This window comes from Hippocampus zosterae, chromosome 11, assembly GCF_025434085.1.
Source record: "Hippocampus zosterae strain Florida chromosome 11, ASM2543408v3, whole genome shotgun sequence".
NCBI classification, from domain to species: domain Eukaryota; kingdom Metazoa; phylum Chordata; class Actinopteri; order Syngnathiformes; family Syngnathidae; genus Hippocampus; species Hippocampus zosterae.
This window is the reverse complement of record NC_067461.1, coordinates 1,982,079-2,002,950: the sequence shown is the minus strand read 5'-3', so window position 1 is coordinate 2,002,950 and position 20,872 is coordinate 1,982,079. Positions and strand designations below refer to the sequence as shown.

The following is a 20,872-nucleotide window of genomic DNA, read 5'->3' as shown; positions in this document are numbered from 1 at the left end:
GACAAACCGGAGAGAAAATAACCGGACGAGCCTCCCCCCTCCTAGGGCAGCTGCCACACAGCAACTGATTTGGCCGCGCCTCCTCTCCGACTGCCTCGTTCGGTCTCGCCGCGACGAGAGTTCCTTCCGAGGCATAAAATGGGACCAGAGACAGATAATTTTCCCAAAGATCATTTGAATCATTCTCCTGTCACGTCATATTTGAATAAATATGAAGAAAAAAACCCCATTTCGTTTTGTGTTTCTTTTTTAACACTGCAAACTTACACGTGGATCAAATACTGCCCCAATTGGAAACGGCCACAACCTGAATTGGTTGATAACCAATCGCGATCACACACACCTGGGGTCAGTTAGGAGTGCCCAATTAACCTGCCATGCATATTTTTGAAATGTGGGAGGAAACCGGAGCACCCAGAAAAAAAACCCATGCAGGCGCGGGGAGAACATGCAAACCCCACACAGGAGGGCCGGAGCCAGAATTGAACCCACGACTTCCGCACTGTGAGGCGGACGGGCTAACCAGTTGCCGCCCGTTATATGAATAGCCAAAGAGGAAGTAAAATATATTTTCAGGTCCTGGTCCATTCATCTTTATTCTAGAAGCTTTATTGGTGGATAATGTTGACATGTCACAACGCATTCCACAAACTTTTTTCTGGTCACAATTTGAAGTATGAACAAGTCGATCACATAATTTCAAACAAATGCTGCAAGTTTTTTTTTTATAAAGAGTTGAGCTCCATATATAATATGCATTTTTTAATGCCTTGGTTGTTGTTTGTTTTTTCCTTTTCTGACTGAATTGAAAGGATTTGATGTGGTCAATGTGTTCCTTCCAACACAACACAACAGCCATGACACCAAAACAACAAGACTGCCAAATGTTTTCTAGAAAGAGGATCCTAGCGAGTTACTCACAAGCCGTGAAGATGACGACGACGATGATGAAATGATGCTGTTGGCAAATGCTCATAGCCCCGCCCACCCTGCCTATCATCCTTTGCGCGCAAAACCGACATCCTCCACCCATGAGGAGAAGGAAGCCAGCTGGAGGGGCGGGGGGTCAAACAATCCAAAAACAAAACACCGGCCTGTCTAACTAACGCGGTCTCACATATACTTTCCTACAACATTTTTTGTCATATAAATTAACAAGTGTCAATCGGCAGCCACAAAAAACAACGACCTAGGGAGCGTGTGACCTCCCCCCCAGGGAAGCAGGATTGGGGGCTGGGGGCAGTACACACAGCAAGCAAACTTTCTTCTTTGTCTTCTTCCAGAAAAGCCAAATTTCACAAGTGGAGAAAAAAAAAAAGAAGAGTTTTCATGATTTGACAAATAAACTTGGAAGGGCGACGCCTACCCCCTCACATTCCCCCTCTGCCTAACGTGGACATGAAGCCCCCCCCTTTCTCATCCTGTGCGTCCAGCCAGCCTCCATTCCGCACTTTGTCGCATCTCGTTCTCGTCACTCGGCTTTACGTTTCATCCCAGGAACTTTGGCCTGGATCCTGGAAGGAAAAAAAAAAGACAAAAACTCAAAATTGGTGTTCCTCAAGGCTCCATTCTGGGGCCAACCTCGGTCACGATAACATTGGAACCTTTTTCACCTATTTAAACATTTATATCATACGTATAAAAAAAATATTTCTCTTTCATATGAACAAATATTTTTTGTTGCTTGGATATTAATTTTTCAAATTAGCATTTTGCTGACTTTTTGGTAAGGTGAACTTGAGTTGACTTACTTTCCAACAATGTCTTTTATTTGTTTGTTGACCAGCGCCAGGTAGCGATCAATTTGAGCCTAGAACATAATTAAAAAAAAAAAAAAATTCAAATAAGAACACGAGGCAGGAGGGCAAAACGGACGATGTCCAAAAGGCTACAAACCTGGTGCTTCTCGTAGATGATGGGACAGCTGAAGGCTCCGATCACGGCTAAAGGAAGACACAAAATGGTCACATTGGACATGGCAATTGGTGTAAAAGTTGCGTGCGGGCGCTGAACGGAAATGCGCCTCTCGCTCACCCAGAATGACCAGCGTCAGTCCATTGAACAAGGCGCCCACGTAGGTCAGGACCCACATTAGCACGGCAAACTACAAAATGCCACCGATAGCGTGAGTTTCTTCAAAGCGGGTCAAGAGGTCCGAGAGGGAGAACAAGTCGCACCTTGATGGAGTCCACCAGGTCCTCGACCAGGAAGAGACGGCGGAGCTCGCTGACGGTCTTGTTGATTCTCTCCAGGAGGACGTCGCTGTACTTGTGCACCACGTCCTCCGACAGCGTCACCTCACGCTCCAGGTACTGCCTGCCAGATGCGCGGCAAGCCGTTAGCGGATCGCTCCCTCAACATTGCTATGGAGGCGTGCGCAGATCGGGAGGGTTTAGCACCCGACCAGGCGCCGGGAGTCTGTAAATTTGACGGACTCACTTCCTTTGACAGGATACATACCGATTTCGAATGTACTACAAGGTGAAAAAGGGTAGAGTAAAAAAAACAAAAAGTCAATCCAGTAAACGCACAAGTGAGCACTGCAGTGGACGACTTGAAGCGAGCTAGCAAAGCTAACGGGGCTAACAATTTGAAATTTTGGAACAGATTTGGGCAAGCATCATGGGAGTCGATACCTTTTGATTTGCTTTCGCGGGCTGCATGAAAGGATGTGGCGAGCCCTCGGGCCTTGCATTTGACACCAGGGGGCGCAGGCGTACGCTACGCTAATGTTAGCCAACAAGAGGGGCCAAGCAGGATTTCGTCTTCTCATCATTTCTGTCCGTCCCCTTAGACCAGGCATGTCCAAAGTCCGGCCCGGGGGCCAAATCCGGCCCTTGGCCTCCGTCATAAAATCAGTGCCGTCTGGCCCGCAGGTTGGGCGCAATGGAACACGTGTTGCATTGACTGAGGTCTCGTAGACTGGTGAGTGATGTTTCATAGAGTACTGCTTCCCTCTAGTGGCTAAATGAGTAATAGCATTCACTAAATGAGTAATAGCATTTAGACACTAGAGGGCATCACTCACGAGTTAACAACACATCACTCCGTGTTTATATTGACTGATGTCATATGATTGTTGAAATTAAAATAAAAATGGAAATGTGAAACAGACTGGCTTACTAAAATTTGTCGAACAATATTGTTGTTCAATGTAAAGAATGTCAGCCCCCCGACATTTTACCACATAAAATCTGGCCCCCTTGGCAAAAAGTTTGGACACCCCTGCCTTAGACTGTCTCTGCTGTTGATCTTTTGGAACAATTCATTCACCGTTGACGGAGGCAAATTTCAAAGAATGAAGGGGAAATAAACTAGCTTGCGCAAGCAATTTTCAGTCACTTTCAATCCCTCAAATACAAAACAAAATCCATGGAACGTATTTGCCCGGTGAGCGGAGGCGGCGGTGTAAGACTCACTTGAAGGGGTGTCCCTCGTCGGACTTCTGGATGGCCTGCAGGACGCCCTTGTAGATGCGGAAGCAGACGGTGACGGAGAGCAGCGCCAGGCCAACGTAGGAGCAGACGCTGACGATGCTGCACGCCGTCAGCGACAGCAGCAACAGCAGCACCGCGCCGAACACCACGCCCGTCGTCTTCACATCGCGCCAGTACAACAGATCCACCACTGGGGGGGAGGGCGCCGACAAAAAACATTGACGGCATTAAGTGGAGAAGAAGAAGAACATGCACAAAAGATCAACAGATTGGGATTCACTTCCTGGTTTGGTGGACAAACAACTAATGAGTGTGGGCGGAAGCAGAAGTTAGTCGTAATCACATTTAGTTCTTTCTTTTTTTGCATGCAACCACGTGAGACGACGCCCTTCCTTGAACGGGGGTCGATTGGCTCCGGTTTAGCGGCTGAGCGTCTGCGGAGGAGCTCGTGGTAGCAAACAGTTTAAGAGGCAAAGGGAAAGCGGGCGCCGAGTAGCATCAGTGCGTCAGCGCGCCTCGGGTGCTCGGGCTAACCAAGAGCATGAGATGGATGACGGGAAGGTCAGATGACGTCTTACGCTTTCTTCGTGGCTATAGAAATGAGATGACTCGGCACCCCCCCCAACCCCTTCTTCATCAACCCAAGTACATCAGCCCCTCTCGGGCAGCATTGTAAAATTGTTGACAAATTAAATACCAAATAAACTAAAAAGTAAGTGAAAAATGATTTTGCAATAAATTCCAATACAAGTAATCAATGGAACAGTCAATGTAATGTATCTATTATAAAAAATAAGACAGTGACAGGCCCCATATTAAAATCAAAAAAGAATTTATATGGAGCGCCATATTGCTGTACTTTTAGGCCTGTTATAGAAATGAATGCAGTTGTTAACTTTTAGATATTACTTTTATCAGATTGGCTGATTGGTTCAGTTTTCAGTCTACATGTGTTGCTGCACCTTTGTGTTCAATCGGTTGCCAGATAGTTTATGGCGCCACAACACGGATGCGATTTAGACATAGCATGAAATAGATGTGGGAGGAAACCGGAGCACCCGGAGAAAACCCACGCAGGCCCGGGGAGAACATGCAAACTCCACACAGGGAGGCCGGAGCTGGATTCGAACCCGGTACCTCTGCACTGTGAAGCCACGTGCTAACCACTGGACTACCGTGAGGATCAAGCGGTACGGAAGATGAATGAATGAATGAAATAGATGTGCTTTCCAAGACACAAAGTGCAGCTTTCCGTTTTCTGCTGAGTGTGAGTAAACTTCAGAGTGACAAAAAAACCGTTTGACCTTCTGGGGTTTTTTTTTATGTGTGTGTGTTAACAATTTTTCACATGACAATTTGCCCAAGTGCTGCTCCGAGTGAAGCTAGTCATCATGCAGTGCTCGTATCTCAAGTCTTGTGATCGCAAGCCAAGACAAACAGTAAAATGAAATGAAATCTGGCGGATGTAATAACCCAAAATGAGACAAATGTCCTTGTTGCGGCGTGATTGTAGCTATGATTGTATTCAGTTTGTGAACTACGCAATGTTGTGATTAATATTTGTATGAAATCGTCTCAAAAGCCGACGACGGCGACAGGAAGAAAAAGAAAAGAGGCGGTCCCGCGGTCCAACCGCAGCCGCTTGGCTACATATGGTCTCAGGCGGGCTAGCATCGCCGGAGACCGGGCTAAAAATAGAGCCCGCATGACCGAGTTCAGCAGCGGCCGCTGATCCAGTTTGTGCGCCGCCGTTCGCTTCGTCACCGCGAACCACCAAGCAGGCGTGTGGACGCCATCGACAGGCGGCGGACCGGGCGCTATGCGGCGGGACAAAACGCCGAGCCGAGTCGTCCCGCATGACCTCCGCAGGGGGGCCCCGCTCGGCGCTCTGACTGACGCGGACGACCGCTTCGCTCGCTCGCTCGCTCCCACCGCCAGCAAGGTTGCTCGTCATCCGCCCGCCCGCCTCGGCAACACAAAGCAAAACGGCCGCGACGCGACTCCACAAACACGCGAGCGAAAGAATGAATCAAACGTGACGCTTGGACTGACCCTGCTTGGCGTCCATGTTGAACGTCCGCGGAAACACACAGCAGCCGCTTGGAAGCCCCGCCCACTGACGACGCCACGCATGCGCGGTTGCACGCGTCTCGCCCGGGGAGATGCGCGCGACCGTCGAAAGCGAGAACGGCGCGCGAACATGCGCAGTGGCGTCGAAAGCTTCGAGAAAAATCCCAAGGCAAACTTCAGTGCGCATGCGCCACGGTGGAGATCAAGTTCAAAGTGCAAACGGATTTGTGCAAAAAAAATAAAAACTCTTCATTTTCCAATTTCACTTACAATATTCCAAATGAATCCCATACTAAGTACATTATTTCAATGCTATATAAATAGGCAATTTAATACAATAATGCGTTTACATTTAATTATACCCGATTATTAAAAAAATGTTCAAAATAGCGTTCATGTAAAATTTAATATTTGAGGCATTCTCAATTTAAAATCAATTCACAAATTGTAATTAAATGTTAAAAAAAGCACAGGTAAAAAAATGTGTTAATCCTCATAAAATTACACTGGACCAATTATAATAAAGTTGTTAAATGTACAGGGTTTTTAAAAACAAAATAGTAATAATATACATATTCATTCTACAAACTTTTGACAGTTTTTAGGGCGTTATTTTGGAATTTGTGCGTACGTACACTTCTCGTTTGATTCCTACACACTCTTTGGTCGGTAAGACCTCAGCCCCTGTTGAGTGAAATGGAAATCAGCACCCGTTAAGACTTGGCTGGCTGTGAACGAGCTAAACGTGACGTTGGTGCGGCCACACTGCGTCGTCAAAGAAAATAAAGGTTTTACGCGTCCAGTCCCAGTCAAAGCAAGTCAGGCGTCGCTTGAATGATCCGCCCATCTTTCATCACGCTCGTCAAAGTACCCAAAGAAATGTGCACCAGATTTGTCCAAATCCAAGATGAAGCGGTTAAGAGTTCGTTCACAGACAAAACGAGTGAATGCCTGCAATTTTCATTAGCGTATTAGCAGTCCTCATCGAGCGGTCGGTATAAGACTGCCAGGCTCCGGAACGCTTCGACCTCCCCACTTCCGTCACGCACCTTTGGACAGAGCGCAAGTGCGGACAAAGGTCCACGGGGGCTCGATGTTGCAACGATAACAAACAACTCCCGGCTCACGAGCAGACAGAACGCGCACACAAAATAGCAGAAGGGGAAATCCTGCGCAACCACAAGACGGATCGTGCCTCGAATGATCGATGAGAATGTTTGCGCTTCGGGTGAGAGTTCGTTCGTTCCCTTTTGATTAAGTCAGAAGACCGAGTCGGTCAGAACCCTTTCTCCTGAGCTCAGCGAAAAACAATTCAGGTACGGTCCCGGCTAACTGACAATCTGTTGGGATCGTCCTCAAAACCGGCCAGTTTCACACGCTCCGCTGAGCTCCGAGCGGAGCTCCGAAAGCCGATACGGTGGCCCAAAAACACAACACGTCATCTCATCACGTCAAGGAAGGAAAGCGAGCAAGATGTCAGCGTACCCTGCTGCTTCCACGCAGCTTTGCTCGTGTCCACGCGTGAAGTCTCCATGCCGCACAGTCACAGGCGCGCATTCCACATGGACGCCCGCTGCCGCTGCACTGGCAATGACGAAGAGGAGGGGAGGGAGGAAGGAAAAGAGAGGGTGGGGGCGGGGGTCTAACACGGGCCAATGAGCAGTCAACTGACCGTCAGCCGCCGGCGCTCTGACGCAGCAACAAAAAGAGCCCCAGCGCTCACTTCAAGTGATTTGGCAGTCGCAGGTACAATGGGCAGTTTGTGTTTGTGAGCGACGGGGGCTCCGGCCTTTCAATCTTCTCCCACCCTGACCAAGGATACTTGAAAACTCAAAAGTGGACCACAGGTGCGGATGTGCCCCGCCCTCGATTACGCCAGCGCTTCGGGGGGGTGTAGCCCCCTTGCGCCTCTCCACCAATTTCAGTTAGCGTAGCCTTCCAGCTCACTCTTAAGCGACCCCGTGGCATGAGGTCGAACTCTCCAGAGAAGCTTTGGATTTGGATTCAGGGTTTGTAAAAGATCACAATGTGCCAGTTCCCAGTCTTTGGTCTGACTGCCCTCTTGGCAGATCGGCGCTTTCGGGATCCATTTCTCACAAAAGTGCAGAAGCATTTCTGCTTCAGTAGCAGTAGCAGGGTAGCTCCACTAGAGGGCAGCAGTCTCCTAGCAGAAGCTAACCTCACCCAAGCAGGACTGGAACATTGCAAGCAGTCGGGAGAAAAGCTTTGTGGTTGAACTCCCGCCCCGACTCCACATTGTACCTCAGGCTTTGGTTTCGACATGAATGACGTCATATTTTTGTGAACCGGTCCACGGCGGCGTTAGCGGCCGTTCCCAAATACAATGTCACTTGCACGTCCACAGCGTTGGTTGCGCAAAAGTGCAAAGTCTGTCCTCAAGGCTTCATCTTGACCGCTTTATAAGGCGGACTCAATCTACGAGAGGAAGAAATTGCAAGTATGCGCCTAATCTAGCCTATGAAGCAACACTTTTAAGACTTCACCCGTATAGATTTCCAGTGACAAACGTCGGGACCTCAAGACCTGTTCCGAGTCGTAAAATGTAAAATGTCAAGTCACTCCCACGTTCACACGAGTCAGCTGGACGACAAAATCTTTGCCGGCGGTCCTCTTTCAACAGACACCCTTGGCGGATCTGCCGGTGTCGCAATGCAGGGGGAGGAAGGCTTGAATTAGCAAGGGGGATCTCGCTCCCGCTCCTCCGCTCACACAGATTTGATCCGCTAGAAAACGTCAGTCAAGACTTGCGTCGGGTGAGTCAGGTCTTTCGCGTTCAAAGTTGGAGTTATTATGCTCGCTTGCGGCATGATGAGCGGAAAAAGACAAAACACGTCTTTTAGCCCTGTGCTAACTTGTCGGCGCACCAGAAGCATACGCAAGTTGTGGAAAGGAAAGTTAAGCAAGACATTTGCGAGACTTCTGTTTCAGCAGGACGTGGACCCGCAACCTATTTCAGCATCTTTTATCTTTAAATCCAAAGCAAATGTGAAAAAATGAGCTTCTGATGATTAACCGTGATTAATCGCGATTAATCGAGAATGTGAAAAAATGAGCTTCTGATGATTAATCGCGATTAATCGAGATTAACCGAGGGATATTAGAGCAATGAAATGTCGGCACTGGTGTGGTTATTTTTCAAAATGCCACGGGTGGGTAAAGCGCTTTTCGATCCGGTTGGGAGGAGGGCGGGTGGGGCTCCTATCTATCGGACATGTCTGTGGGTGAGTGAGTGTCGCCTCCTCAGATTAGCATTGTGGCTTATTCGCTTGTTTAGTTTGTGTAGCTTGAGCACAAAAACATGCAAGTAAAAAAAAAGCTCTGGACTTACCAGGGTTAATAAAATGAACGGGTTAAATGAACAAAGAAATTGGCAAAAAGCAAAGATGGTAGAAAATGGGAGGTGGCACATCGAGGAGCTCACGAGGCTTCTGGTCGGTTGGGAGAAAAACAACGGCGACAAACAAAAAAGGGTGATGGTCATTCTATGGATTAAGATGGAAGAAGGCGATGAAAACGGAATGTGGAGGGAAGGGGGGCAAGGGGGTGGTGCCATGACCAAAGTGATTTTGTTTACCTGCCGAAATGTTCACGCGTGGCATGCGGAAGGCTTTGCCGCTCTCCTGCGCCAGCGCCTCTTCAGGCTTACAGACGGCGGCATTCGGGCGCGATGCCGGCTCCCGAACGGAGAATTGATCCGGATCGGGGTCGGCCTTGCTCTTCTGGGAGGAGGACTGGGTTAGGAGCAGGTAGGAGCTCGGACTTGGATCTTCGGCGGCCATCTCGGGAAGAACCGGAGCAGACGCAGGAAGCCGCTCAAAGCTGCGCACCTCATCCACGGGGATCTCCGGGCAGGCCTTGGGGGTTGCAAACTTGGAAGTATCGAGAGCCTCGAGGAACTCATCGATGACTCCCTTCGGCGGTCTCTCGATGAACTCGAATTCCTCGGATGAGACCTCGTGCTCAGAGACCTCGTCGGCCAACTCGGGCTCCTCCTCCAGCTCCACCTTGGTATTCTTCTTCTCCACCTGGAAACTGGCGGGGTTCTTGGCCATGGCCTCCAGGACCGGAGACAGAGAGTCTGCAGTCGCCGACTCCGAATCGGACTCCTCGGCGGCGGGGGCTTTCCGGCTTTCAAATTCAACGGGCTCAAACGTTCCCGTCACCTCGGGAGGAAGGTGACTCGAGAACCAATCTTTCTGCTGCGCCGGGGTGGTTTCTTCAGCCTCTTTGAGCAGGTCGAAGGCACCGAAACGTTTCAGTTCTTCATCTTTCGCTTTGTCGGACCCTTTCACCTCCATCTCATCAGCCATCTCCTGAAGCAGAGACATCTTAGCATCCAGAGCAAAGGGGTTGTTGGCCGACAGGTTGATGGGGGGGTTGGGCGACTCCATCATCCTGCGTTCCAGAATGGGGCTCTGCTCGTCCGGACTTCCCTCCGAGGAGCCGGAGTCCAATTTGTCGGGGTTGAGCGGGGAAGACTTCAGGATGTCCGGAAGCGACGGCGGCAGCGTCGGATCCTCTTCCTCCTCTTCGTCTTCCTCCTCAAGGTCGGATGAGAAGTCACCGACGGCTTTGGTGCCCGACTCAAACGGTTTCCCCTCATCTAAGAATGACGGCGGACTATCCCGGAGTTCGTCAGATTGTCGGGAGTGGACAAGATCCGGAGTGGGACTGTCTGACACCTCGGCGGCTCCGGGGTCAGATCGGGACTGGCCAAAGTTGTAGGAAGCGCTGTCGGCCAGCGGGGAAAAGCCATCAAACGGGTTATTATTCTTCTTCGTCTCGTACATCAAGTCGTCGTCTTCATCCGAAGGGTTGCCGAGCGGCTCCGACTCGTACCCGGGTGAGCCGATGGCGGCCGCTACCTTGGAAAAGGAATCCATCGGGACCTCGGCGTGGTCTTGCGATCCGAGAACCGGTGAGTCCCGGTGCTCTGTTGGGTTAGAGGAGGCAAGGTCAGACTTGACAACCATCCGGGGGGTGGCGGGGGACAGTTCGGAACTGGGATGCTTCTCCTCAGGTGAGAAGGACACTCCGCTGTCTTCACATAGCACCTGAGGCCCCGGGTCTTTCCCTAAGCTCAGGTAAGGACCGGTTAACCGATGTAGTTCCCCCTCATCCTGACCGAGGCCCGGTCCGGAATGTTCTTGGTCATCCTCCCAGGACATTTCCTTGGACCGGACGCAAAAGGAGCCTTGGGATACGGCGGATCCCGGAGGATAGGGCTGGTTGGGGCTCTCCGTCAAAGAGAGCTCTTCCAGGGAATCGGGGGAGTGGAGGGGAGAGAGGGGGGAGATGGGAGCGGGGGAACCACCCTTCTTCCCCAGGTCTTGAAGAGAAAGGGGGGGAGGAGGAGGAGGGAGAATGCAATACAGCACATATCAAAAGACAAAGTCCATTCCGTAGAGTGCCCACCACCAAACCTGGGTAGGACGCGTACCCCTAAGACGTTCCGGAGCTCAACACCAGACAAGTGCTGCTGAAAGGTCAACTGGGGTTGGTGGACATGCACCTGGCGGGGGGGGAAGGGGGGCGGGGTCACTCACAAAACATGATTTTCGCAAGGATGACTCTTTGATAGTCAATGTTGAACCCGAGTGGGGAAGCAAAACCAAATGGGGGACAGCGACCACCGGTCCAGACTTTGCAGCATTTGTCTGGTGTGCTCCGATACAGGGGGGGCCGTCGTGTATCCGTCGTCCCAGGTCTGGCACCCAGTTGGGCGTGGCCGACAAACTGCCGTATAATGATTCTTCTCAAGGCACATCACGTGACAATTGTCAGGTAAAACGTTTTAGACTTCAGACCGTTGAAGAGAATCATTATGAGCGACAGTCCACATCGACTTTCTTGCCTCCAAATGCCAACGGTCACAACAACACCCCCCCCCCCCCCCCCCGAGGCAGCAAATAAGTGCCACACACGTGCGTCATGCTGCAGGAGTTGAGGTCTACTTGTGGCATGCACTTCCGGTTCTTTTTTTTGGGGGCCACTCGAGGCGAGTGACGGCGGCGATGACACGACAGTGGAGACGAACACAAAGACGAGGAGGTGTGTGTGTGTGGGGGGGGGGTGTGCAAAGCGAGCAGAGACAACTTGCCTGTAGGGAATTGCATCAGAGGTTGAGGTTTAGAAGGAGAAGAAGGAGCATCTGCAGAACAAAGGACAGAAAGCGGCAGAGAGCGAAATCAGTCGGCTTGTCGCGGCGGCAGGAAGGGGGAATGAAGCATCCGTCTTCAACAGTCAAGACAACTTCCTGACTCATCAACCTCAAAAAATGGGCCGTCCCATGACAGCGACGAACACGAGACCGAGACTGACGGATGAGTGATCAAGCCCGCATGGCACCAAGTGTGTGCGCACTTGGCCAATGTCCTTTTTTTTGTTCGTTCAACATTGGAAAGAAATTTTGAACATGTTCAAAATTGTCCGAGACCGTTAAAATCGTTGAGGGACGTCCCCGAGTTGGGCAGAAACAAAAAAAAAAAAAAAAAAGACTTTCTCAGCTCAGCGCCAACTTTGTCAACTCCCGCAGGACTCTGGAAAATAAAAGCAGGAAGTGGAAAACGGCGAGCGAGGAAAAAGAACGACGTCAAACAGGGGCGGGGCAACCTTTCGTGAGGACATTGCGAGTCACCAATCAAAACAAAATCAACTTGGCCACACGGTTGATCGTCATCAAATCAAAATGAATCATGCGTCCGATTGGTCGTCAATCACAGACGATGGATCTGGCGGAAAACGTTTGGTTGGTTACCTCTGGGGCCCACGTTTAGATTCCAGCCGTGGACGCAGCCTAGGAAATGAACCAGGAACGACAACTGTTAGCTTCTTACTAGCGCAACAATGCTAACGCTCTCCAAATCGTCATTCAATGATAACAATGGCCGCGAAAGCTCCATTTGACTGCAAGAAACGTCAAGTCGTACGGTCGAACTTCACGTCAAGAGACTTCATTCCTTCCTTTGTGTACACATTTAAGAACTTTTTTTACTCTTGTGTTTGTAGTTGCTCCTGTAGCGCTTAGCTAGGTCAATTCAAGATTTGAAAGAGCCGTTCGGTTGGACGCCGCTCTCTCGCAAAGACGACCCCTCAGCATGAGCGTGTTATCTGCTGTATCTTGGAATAAATTACCATCGGGTTTCATTTCGGGGGGGGGGGGGGGGGGGGTCACTTCCAAAAGTCAAGCTCCACCATGTTTTTCCTTTTTTTTTTTTTTTATTAGCGTGAGCGGCTAACATCAAAGCAATGCTCCACAATCCCAAAATGCGAAGAGAATATCAACAGACTGCAGAAATGAGGCAAAAAAATTTTAATTTGCTGAAAAGTATTTTTTCAGTGCGTTTTAATAACGTTCACCTGAACTACTTCATGAACTTTTCTACCGTATATAAAAGATGAGAAATATTTTTGGGGATAGACGTCATCCTTTCCAGCATTCCCTCCAATGACTCAGCATATTATGAGTAAGCATGACGCAGGCTGTGGCAGTGCCCCAAAAACTGGACCCGGGGGAACAGATGGTCTGCTCACATTCAGTGGTCCGTCCCGCCCGCCTGCCTGTCTGTCTGTCTGTCTGTCAGCTGCCGCATGTGTCGGCACGTAAACCAAAACAGGCCGGCGCTCGCTTCGGCACTCCTCCGTGACCAGGACACCGAGACAACAAACAGTCCAGTAATCCATCTGACCCGACGCCTCAGTGACACACTCGGATGGACGTCGCCGAGCCCAGACGAGCATGTAGGTCATTCTCACGAGTGGCGATGCATAAGTCACAGCGGGGAGTCCTCAGCTCCAGACTCCGGAGCCTTAAGGAGCTTTTGAGGAAGTCAAACGTTTTGAAAGATGAGCTTCCATCAAACGAAGCATCAGGAAGTCAACAGGATTTTGGTTGAAACGCTTTGAACGGGAGCTTTTTGTAGATTTGAAGGCATTTTGACTTCTATTTCTTTCCGCCAGTGCCGACGGCCAAGTGCAAGAACACAAAAAATTGCTGGATCACGGGATGCCCGACCTAGAAGGGGGGGTTGTAGTAGCAGACGTGTGCACATTTCAGCATGACGTCTTTGATCCACTGATGAAAAGTGTCTCATGTGTCGTCTTGTATTATTTTGTCATCTCATGTTAACTTTTATTTTGAAGAGTGGATCCTCTTGTTGCATGTTGTCTTGAGAGGGAAGCAAATTTGACTTAAAAATTGGCCCCGGGGGCTCACAATGCCGTACGACAAATGGCTGTCGTATTACCTCGGAAACTGCGAACGTGTTAGGCTTCCTTTGTCCCCCTTGATGCGGCATCAGTACCTTTCATGCAGGCCGGCGTCGCCGCACGAAAAGCGAAATGAGAAGATTTAAACCAACAGCGTCTTCGAAAAGCAAATGAATTGAAACTAGGCTTAGGAGCCTAGTTGCGTCTTTGTTCCGTTTGTGGTTTGGTCCATTAGGCGGCCCCGCCCTGACTCCCTGCCTGGCTCTCCCCCCCCTCTCTGGCTCACTCTGCAGGCCCCGCAGGCCTGTTTGCCTGCAATCTGCCTCATCTCCATGTACAAAGCCAACTCGCATGAACAGATTCATTCCTTCGTTCACGTCGCCCCAAGGATGTTCAGCCTAATCGCAATCGGGCCTCTCTGCTAACTAACAGTTTCCAGGGTGCCGGTTAAGTGTCAAAGGCGGTGGGGTGAGCTGTGAATAAGAGCAGATTAGCAATCCAAACACAGCTTGGTTGTAGCCACGAGGAATGAGTGGCTGAGGACGGTGCTGGAATTGGGGAGGAGATGCCGGGAGAAGAAAAAAAAAATGCGTGGCCACGTTTAGCGGATTCCTTTGTTGTGACTAATCTGACTTAGCCGGGCTCCCATTATCGGACAGCCCCGCGGGGGGGCCCGTGCCGCCGAACTCGACATGGTATGCTGACTCGAAAGAACTGAAATCCTTCAAAGCCCGTCCAAAAGGACCAACGTACAACATGGCAACTAGCAGAGGTGTGAAGAAACAACAACGAGCTCCCGTTTTACTGGGCGATCGTCAACAAGCTCCTTGGGAGTGACGACCAAGCGTTTAGTGCGGCAACTCATCCGAGGTGGATTGGCCATATTTTTTTTGTCACGTTTAAACATGAGCAAGGTGGTCATTCCCCCGGCCGCCTAATTGCGTTTATTTTGACCATCCCTGTCGTTTTGCTACGAGTCAAAGAAGAAGAGGAGCGAATCGGCTTGTCCGATAAAGGAACTCGCGACGGGCGGAGGCAGGGAGCAGATGCACGCACGCTGCTCATCAGATCAAAAGAGCCCACAAACATCGGACAGAAACGTCATCATACCTGCTAAAAGAATCAGAAAGGCTGAGAAGAGGGTGTCGATCGGCGCTTTTCGGCGTCAAACTCGACGATGATACAGCATATCATCCTGTGACGTTTGCGTCCAAACAGGTGGGCCGCGTCACACCCCATCAGACGTTTCCGCTAAATGGGTCTCTTTCCTTCAAATTAGCTTCTTTTGAAAAGCCCCCCCCCCTCTTCAACGTTAAGTTTGCTTAGTGCCATTGGCGTTCGACAAGTGTGGCTGTCTCGCCATTGTTGCCGTCAAGCAGGCTCCGAGAGCCGCCGATTAGCCGCTAGCTAACCGGCTACCTGAAAAAGCAGCCAGTTCGCTGATCATCAGCACAAAATGCGCCCCCGTGAAGGAATCGCGTTTGAGAAAATGTGATTCTTTTCCCGACCAAAGGCCAACTAAATGCGGCCGGGCCACGGCGGTAGCCTGCGGGTTATGCGAGGCGCGCTAGCCGCGTCCACAGGTCCACAAGCGGGCGTCAATTGTCCGAGCAGGCGTCCATTCCCGCCCCCCACACGCACACAAAAAAAATGTCTCAGGAAGCGCTTCAGACAACGTCAAACGCCACAAGAGTCGTCTCCCGCCGGCGACGAGACGAGCGTCTTTATACTTACAAGATACCGGAGCCCGTGCTGGCTGTGTGTCGGCCGGTGTCTGCGCCGCGTGTGCGGGGGATGGCGCTGCTGGCTGGGTTGCAGGCGCCGCGGGGAGGGCGTCGCTCACCGGACAAACCTGTGGCTCCGCTTCTCGACTGGCATCGGAAAGTGAATGCGTCTGTCGGAAGCTGGAGGTGTCGCTGGAGTCTGGCGTGAGCTGCTCGTCCTCCTCCGTCTCTTGTTCTTGTTCTTCCCTCAAATGTGGCACCGGGTCCGGCTGCGGGTCTAGTAAGTCGGGCTCCTCTTCGTGGGGTTCCGTGAACCCGTGTGGCTCCCCATCTTCAGCCATGTGCCGCTCCAAGGCATCCTGGGCTCCGCCGACCAAGTCAACGATGTCGTCCAGGCTGAAGAGGTCCTCCTTGGGCTGCTCATCGAGCGGAAGACCGGTGTAGAGTTCAGGCTCGGTCTCGGGTTCGGCCTGGTAGTGGTGGACCAAGTCGCTAAAGAGAGCCGAACTGGACGACACTTGCTGCTCCTGCTCTTCGTTGTCTGCCATCTTTCTTTGTCCAACTCGAGCGACGAAGACCAAAGTTTCAACGGCGCTCGCCTTGACACTAAAAGTCCGCTTTCGACACGAGAAGAACCGTGAGGCCGAACCGGAAGCTCACGACCGGTCGACGGTCAAGTGTACCCTGGACGCCGACAAAGTTTGGACTAGGGCGGCACACAGACAGACAATCGAACCCGAGTCAGGACAGGCAGCGCCAAGTTGAAAAGGCAAAGAGGATGACGTGTTCCGACCAATCAGAGTCTGACTCTGCCTTGTTGACATGCAAGATGACCAATCAGATTAGGCCATTGCTGGGCACGCCTGATAGGCGGGAGTTGAGGAGGCGAGTGTTCTCCTGTAAATGGAGAAGTTTGATCTGGTCAAGTCTTACACAACAACGTCGGCAGTTCACCACTACTGCAACAGTCTGCAATAGGACGTGGCAGCCTCACTTCGAACAGAGGAAACACGCGTACAACATTCAGTACACAATGGTTACTTTCAGACTCATGACTCATGATCATAGGAATAGGAATTTGTGGATTTGGTGTGTAAACAGTTGCTGTGCAAAACTTTTTGCATGACATCAAAGCTCGCACACAAACAAATGCAAATGGTAAAAAGGGAGCGAGCAGAGTGCGACCTGAGCTCCGAATCTAAAGTAGCACGTCATCCTGAGTGATTTATTTATAGCATGGAAACATGTGTGGGTGCAACTACATCCAACTGCTCGGACTCACACGAGACACGTCGTCGGAAGACGGGGCTGATGGATAGCATTGGAAGTTCTTCCAATCTGTGGTTTCTCAACCAGGCCCAAATCCTGATTCGGGCAGTTCCCAATATTGCGAAAGGACCTTCGGAAAGCTCACGCGTAAAAATACGCAGCTTGAAAGTCAAGTCATCCCACTGAGGCCAGATTGCCGTTCTTTGCCAATGGCATCAGTGAATTGCAGATCAACCAACCTTGATGGAAAATAAACAACAACAGATCTCGCAACTGTTCTGATCGTTAGCTGCAATTGACTGCTAACAACTTTCTGTGATGCAGGTCGCATGCAACCATAGGTTGAAGGTGACCTACTTTTCAATTTGTTTTGTTTTTCTACATTGTTTTGTGAAAGTTAAACTTATGGAATGCCAAGGGTTTTCCAGATTTACTACCACAGGCTTTCTATGATGCCTGGAAGTCTTTGAGTCCATGGTCTTCTATGGATTTATGTTGTAATACTTTTAGACAGAAGACATTTGGTAGAGTACAGTACGTCCAGTTATCACAAGTCATTTATTTACCTTTTACTTCATTGTATTCCATGACGTGTATTATAATACAGTGCCGTTTTTGTACATTGAAGACATGGACCAAAAACATTTTTGGAGAGGGACTAGAAGAGTTTACTGGCATGTCAATTTATTTAAACGGAGGGGGGAAATGATTTGATCTTTGAGTAAATTGAGTTACCAGCTTAGCCACAGAGCGAATTCAACTCGTAAGTCAATCTAGTGCCCGTATAAATACAATACTTTCGCGGCATCTTAGAAACTGCTGCTCGATTAGTGTCGGTTCATCATGCACTCAAGTGTCAATGTGTTTATGTTCTCGTGTGTGTTTGTGTGACAGTTGTTGCAAGCTGACACACAAAGTTATTTTTACTCTGGCCGGATGGAATTAAACGATAACGACAGCTGCTCAGCACTATGCTTGGCACTATTTACTTAACACAAACTCACTACTTTGCCATCCAGGTGACACGGCTAATAGACACAGTTAGCGACTAACAAGTGGACACAATGAAGCATTTGGCAGACGCTTTATCATGTTGCTTTTTTTTAACATAGTAGCTTTTAGAGGCCAACAAATAGAGTTAGTAAGCAGCAGGTGACAATATTGTAGCATTTCGCTCACATAGTGAAGCATTTAGCGGATTAGCAGTCAAGTCTATTACACAACGCACACACTCAGAGTTCTTTGTGCCATCACCACAACGTGTATGAAACACATACTTTGAGCACCCCCCAAGACGATTGACAACACTAGATTGTTTACCAGTGACCACTCTCTCCACCGCTGTGGAAAGCAAAGTCATGCTGACAAAAAACAAACTAAAGCATCAAACCAGATGACATTCATCGACGCATAAAGTTGAAACCATACAAATGTAGTACTCGTGTGTGTGTGTGTGTGTGTGTGTACGCATAACTAATCCTTCAAAAAAGTCAAAATATACAACGACAGTGTCGGTGTGTGCTTTTTATCGCCACCTGCTGGTCATTTATTTGTCAAATTATACTACCGGCTGGACAATCCCAGTATTTGTTCTCATGTTCAAGGAATAAAAATCACGTAAAACTTTTCATCACTGTTGTATAAACAAACAAGCGTTTTATGTCGTCATTACTGTCTTGAAAATTGGCACTTTATTTTGAATTCCTCCGTCTTTATTCTGAAACTTCCCGTTACAACACAGAGGAATACTGCACTGCAAAGTGCCAGTGTTGCTTTGCCTACGTTAAAAAAATAATAAAATTACAATAAAAAGGAAAGTCCCCTCAAAAAAGAATAATACATAAGAGTCATACACATTTCAACAGCGACATATTTTCTCGATGTAAACATTTAATAAAATTAAAACTTGGGAGTTTTTTCAGGCATTACAGTGGGCGCACTGCCCGTGTAAAGTCGTTTAGAAAACCCCGCGTGAGGAGCTGAAGGACCTCTTTTTCTGCTGCTCCGCCATTTGAGGTGAGCCGAGAGCAACATGACGCTCCCGAAATAATTCAATATTCATCGTCAATTACAACGTTAAGCATCAAGCACACGAGAGAAAAGCTGTTTTGTGATTGTCTCGTTTAGGTGGATTGTGTGCCAGGATGCAGATCTTTGTCAAAACCCTCACGGGGAAGACTATAACCCTCGAGGTGAGCGACGCCCGTCCACGTTTCAACCCGCTCTCACAATGTCAACGTTTGAACGCATTAAAACCTCACTTCGTGTAATCACTTCTCGCCCCTTTGGCGTTTCGAGGCCCGAGAGGTTATTTAATATCAGACAGAGTCGATTTGAGATGGTTTCGAAGCATATTTCTCGGCGCTAAGTTCAACTAGCCGTTAGCCGAGCATTGTCTACACGTGTAGCTCACGAAAATGACCCGGTGACATTTTCCTGCTTTTAAACTCGACATAAGTCTGCGACGCACGTCACACGGTCTTAATTGCTTCTATGAAACACCTTTTAGCTGCTTGACTGTTGTCCTCTTGAATAGGTTGAGCCGTCAGACACCATCGAAAATGTCAAAGCCAAAATCCAAGACAAGGAGGGTAAGTTCGTTTCGTGGCTCCAAATGTTATGTTCTCTGCGGTATCATTAACTCAGCTGAGGCTTGATTTGTAGTTTTTGTGCTTTCTATGGTCTTCTATTAATGTATTAGTTTGTTGCATTAATTGTTTTTGCTCCATGCACAGCACTGTGTACAAAGCAGTGGTTATTTGAAAGTGCAGTAGAAGCACAGTTATCTCCTCGTCCTTCTCAAAGCAGATCAGCATGTTCAAGAATGGCCATACGAATGACATCCTTTCTTACCCATGTTTTGCACAGCCATTGATTAGATTTTTCGTGCAGGAATTCCTCCTGACCAGCAGAGACTGATCTTCGCTGGCAAGCAGCTGGAAGACGGACGTACTCTGTCCGACTACAACATCCAGAAGGTGACATGGCAGTCCACCTGTACAAGTATTGACTGAATGGAGGAGTTTTATTTGGGCTATTGAGAGCAAGCTTCTGGATAATGATCCAACTCTGGGCACGATCGAACAACGGTTGAAGTATGGCAGCGCAAATGTAAAAAAAAATAATTACCTCTCCTTGTTTGTAGGAATCAACTCTCCACTTGGTGCTGAGGCTGCGCGGCGGCGCTAAGAAGAGGAAGAAGAAGTCGTACACCACCCCCAAGAAGAACAAACACAAGAGGAAGAAGGTCAAGCTGGCTGTGCTCAAGTACTACAAGGTAACCACGCTCAGCCGTCGCAATCCCCCGACGGTTGCCCCACTGATGTTTTTGTCTCGGCAGGTGGACGAGAACGGCAAGATCCACCGTCTTCGGCGCGAGTGCCCGGCGGACGAGTGCGGCGCTGGCGTGTTCATGGCCAGCCACTTCGACCGCCATTACTGCGGAAAGTGTTGCCTCACTTACTGCTTCAATAAGCCCGAAGACAAGTAGGCGCATGGACAGTCAATAAAAACTCAATATTTGTTCCGACCTCAACAGTCTCCCGCTCATTTGTCGTCAGCTACGCGAGTGCTCGCATATGGTTGTGCTAAAATTTACAAAGTTTTATATTTTGCATTTTCCGGTCTTTTATCGTTGAGAAAACGTGGCTGCATTGTTCATGGTAATTCATCTCCAATTCAAAGCAGACGAAATAAGACATTAAATGAAGTTACAAATGATTTGTGGTCTCCAACACCAAGTTTCTTTTTAAGAAAGTTCAGTTTAGAACAGTACATGCATTTATGCATTACATTTTAATGTATAAATGCTTGCCGATTAAGGTCTGCGGTGCATGAAAATTTCATGTCGTCCAGCAGGAGGTGCTGTGACTCCAAAATTGATTTGGTCAAAAAGTCAAGTTTTATGGAAATATCATACATGCCAGATAGGATTTGAGTTAAATTCAAGTACTTTCTTTACAAAGTGTAAAATGAGAATTTGATTGCTTGTTTTCCCCGCCGATGAAAGGATTCGGGTTGATTTTCCCCACGAATCTCACTCCTCAAAACTCATTCTTTTGACTCAGCATGACTTAGATTTGTTCTTGGTTTTACCGTTTGGTGCTTTCTACCGCTTTTATTACCAATTTGTCTTACTGTTTA

At 49.0% G+C, this 20,872-nt stretch overlaps 5 protein-coding genes across 19 annotated transcripts in view; 4 read left to right on the top strand and 1 right to left on the bottom strand.

The window, feature by feature from the left end:
• Positions 1–20,872, top strand: part of LOC127610519 (F-box only protein 41-like) — a 116,401-nt gene that overhangs the window by 4,018 nt on the left and 91,511 nt on the right. The gene's annotated exons all lie outside the window — the stretch shown is intronic.
• The window catches only part of LOC127610524 (sulfotransferase 6B1-like), a 115,205-nt gene that overhangs the window by 7,758 nt on the left and 86,575 nt on the right, over positions 1–20,872 (top strand). The gene's annotated exons all lie outside the window — the stretch shown is intronic.
• LOC127610497 (reticulon-4-like) lies at positions 578–16,216 on the bottom strand. 11 transcript variants are annotated; one of them, XM_052080703.1, is made up of 11 exons: positions 15,471–16,216; positions 12,286–12,324; positions 11,629–11,679; positions 9,356–10,857; positions 9,103–9,247; positions 3,420–3,627; positions 2,178–2,316; positions 2,035–2,104; positions 1,897–1,943; positions 1,752–1,810; positions 578–1,514 (listed from the first exon to the last, which is right to left on the bottom strand). In XM_052080703.1, exons 1-11 carry the CDS (start codon positions 16,006–16,008, stop codon positions 1,472–1,474), a joined length of 2,841 nt encoding a protein of 946 aa, XP_051936663.1. In that variant the 5' UTR covers positions 16,009–16,216; the 3' UTR covers positions 578–1,471. The 11 variants fall into 11 exon arrangements, with proteins under 11 accessions (XP_051936663.1, XP_051936664.1, XP_051936661.1 ...); XM_052080704.1 differs by having other exon boundaries at positions 9,103–9,244; XM_052080701.1 differs by having other exon boundaries at positions 9,103–10,857.
• Positions 18,722–20,258, top strand: LOC127610530 (ubiquitin-40S ribosomal protein S27a). The gene is made up of 6 exons (XM_052080775.1): positions 18,722–18,745; positions 18,857–18,921; positions 19,266–19,320; positions 19,622–19,707; positions 19,875–20,006; positions 20,070–20,258. The coding sequence occupies exons 2-6, from the start codon at positions 18,874–18,876 to the stop codon at positions 20,217–20,219; spliced, it is 471 nt and encodes a 156-aa protein (XP_051936735.1). The 5' UTR covers positions 18,722–18,745; positions 18,857–18,873; the 3' UTR covers positions 20,220–20,258.
• LOC127610529 (ubiquitin-40S ribosomal protein S27a) overlaps positions 18,722–20,872 on the top strand; it is a 113,025-nt gene continuing 110,874 nt past the window's right edge. Inside the window, exon 1 of the mRNA XM_052080773.1 lies at positions 18,722–18,745. The gene's annotated coding sequence lies outside the window, so the exon portion shown is untranslated. The remainder of the gene's footprint in view (positions 18,746–20,872) is intronic.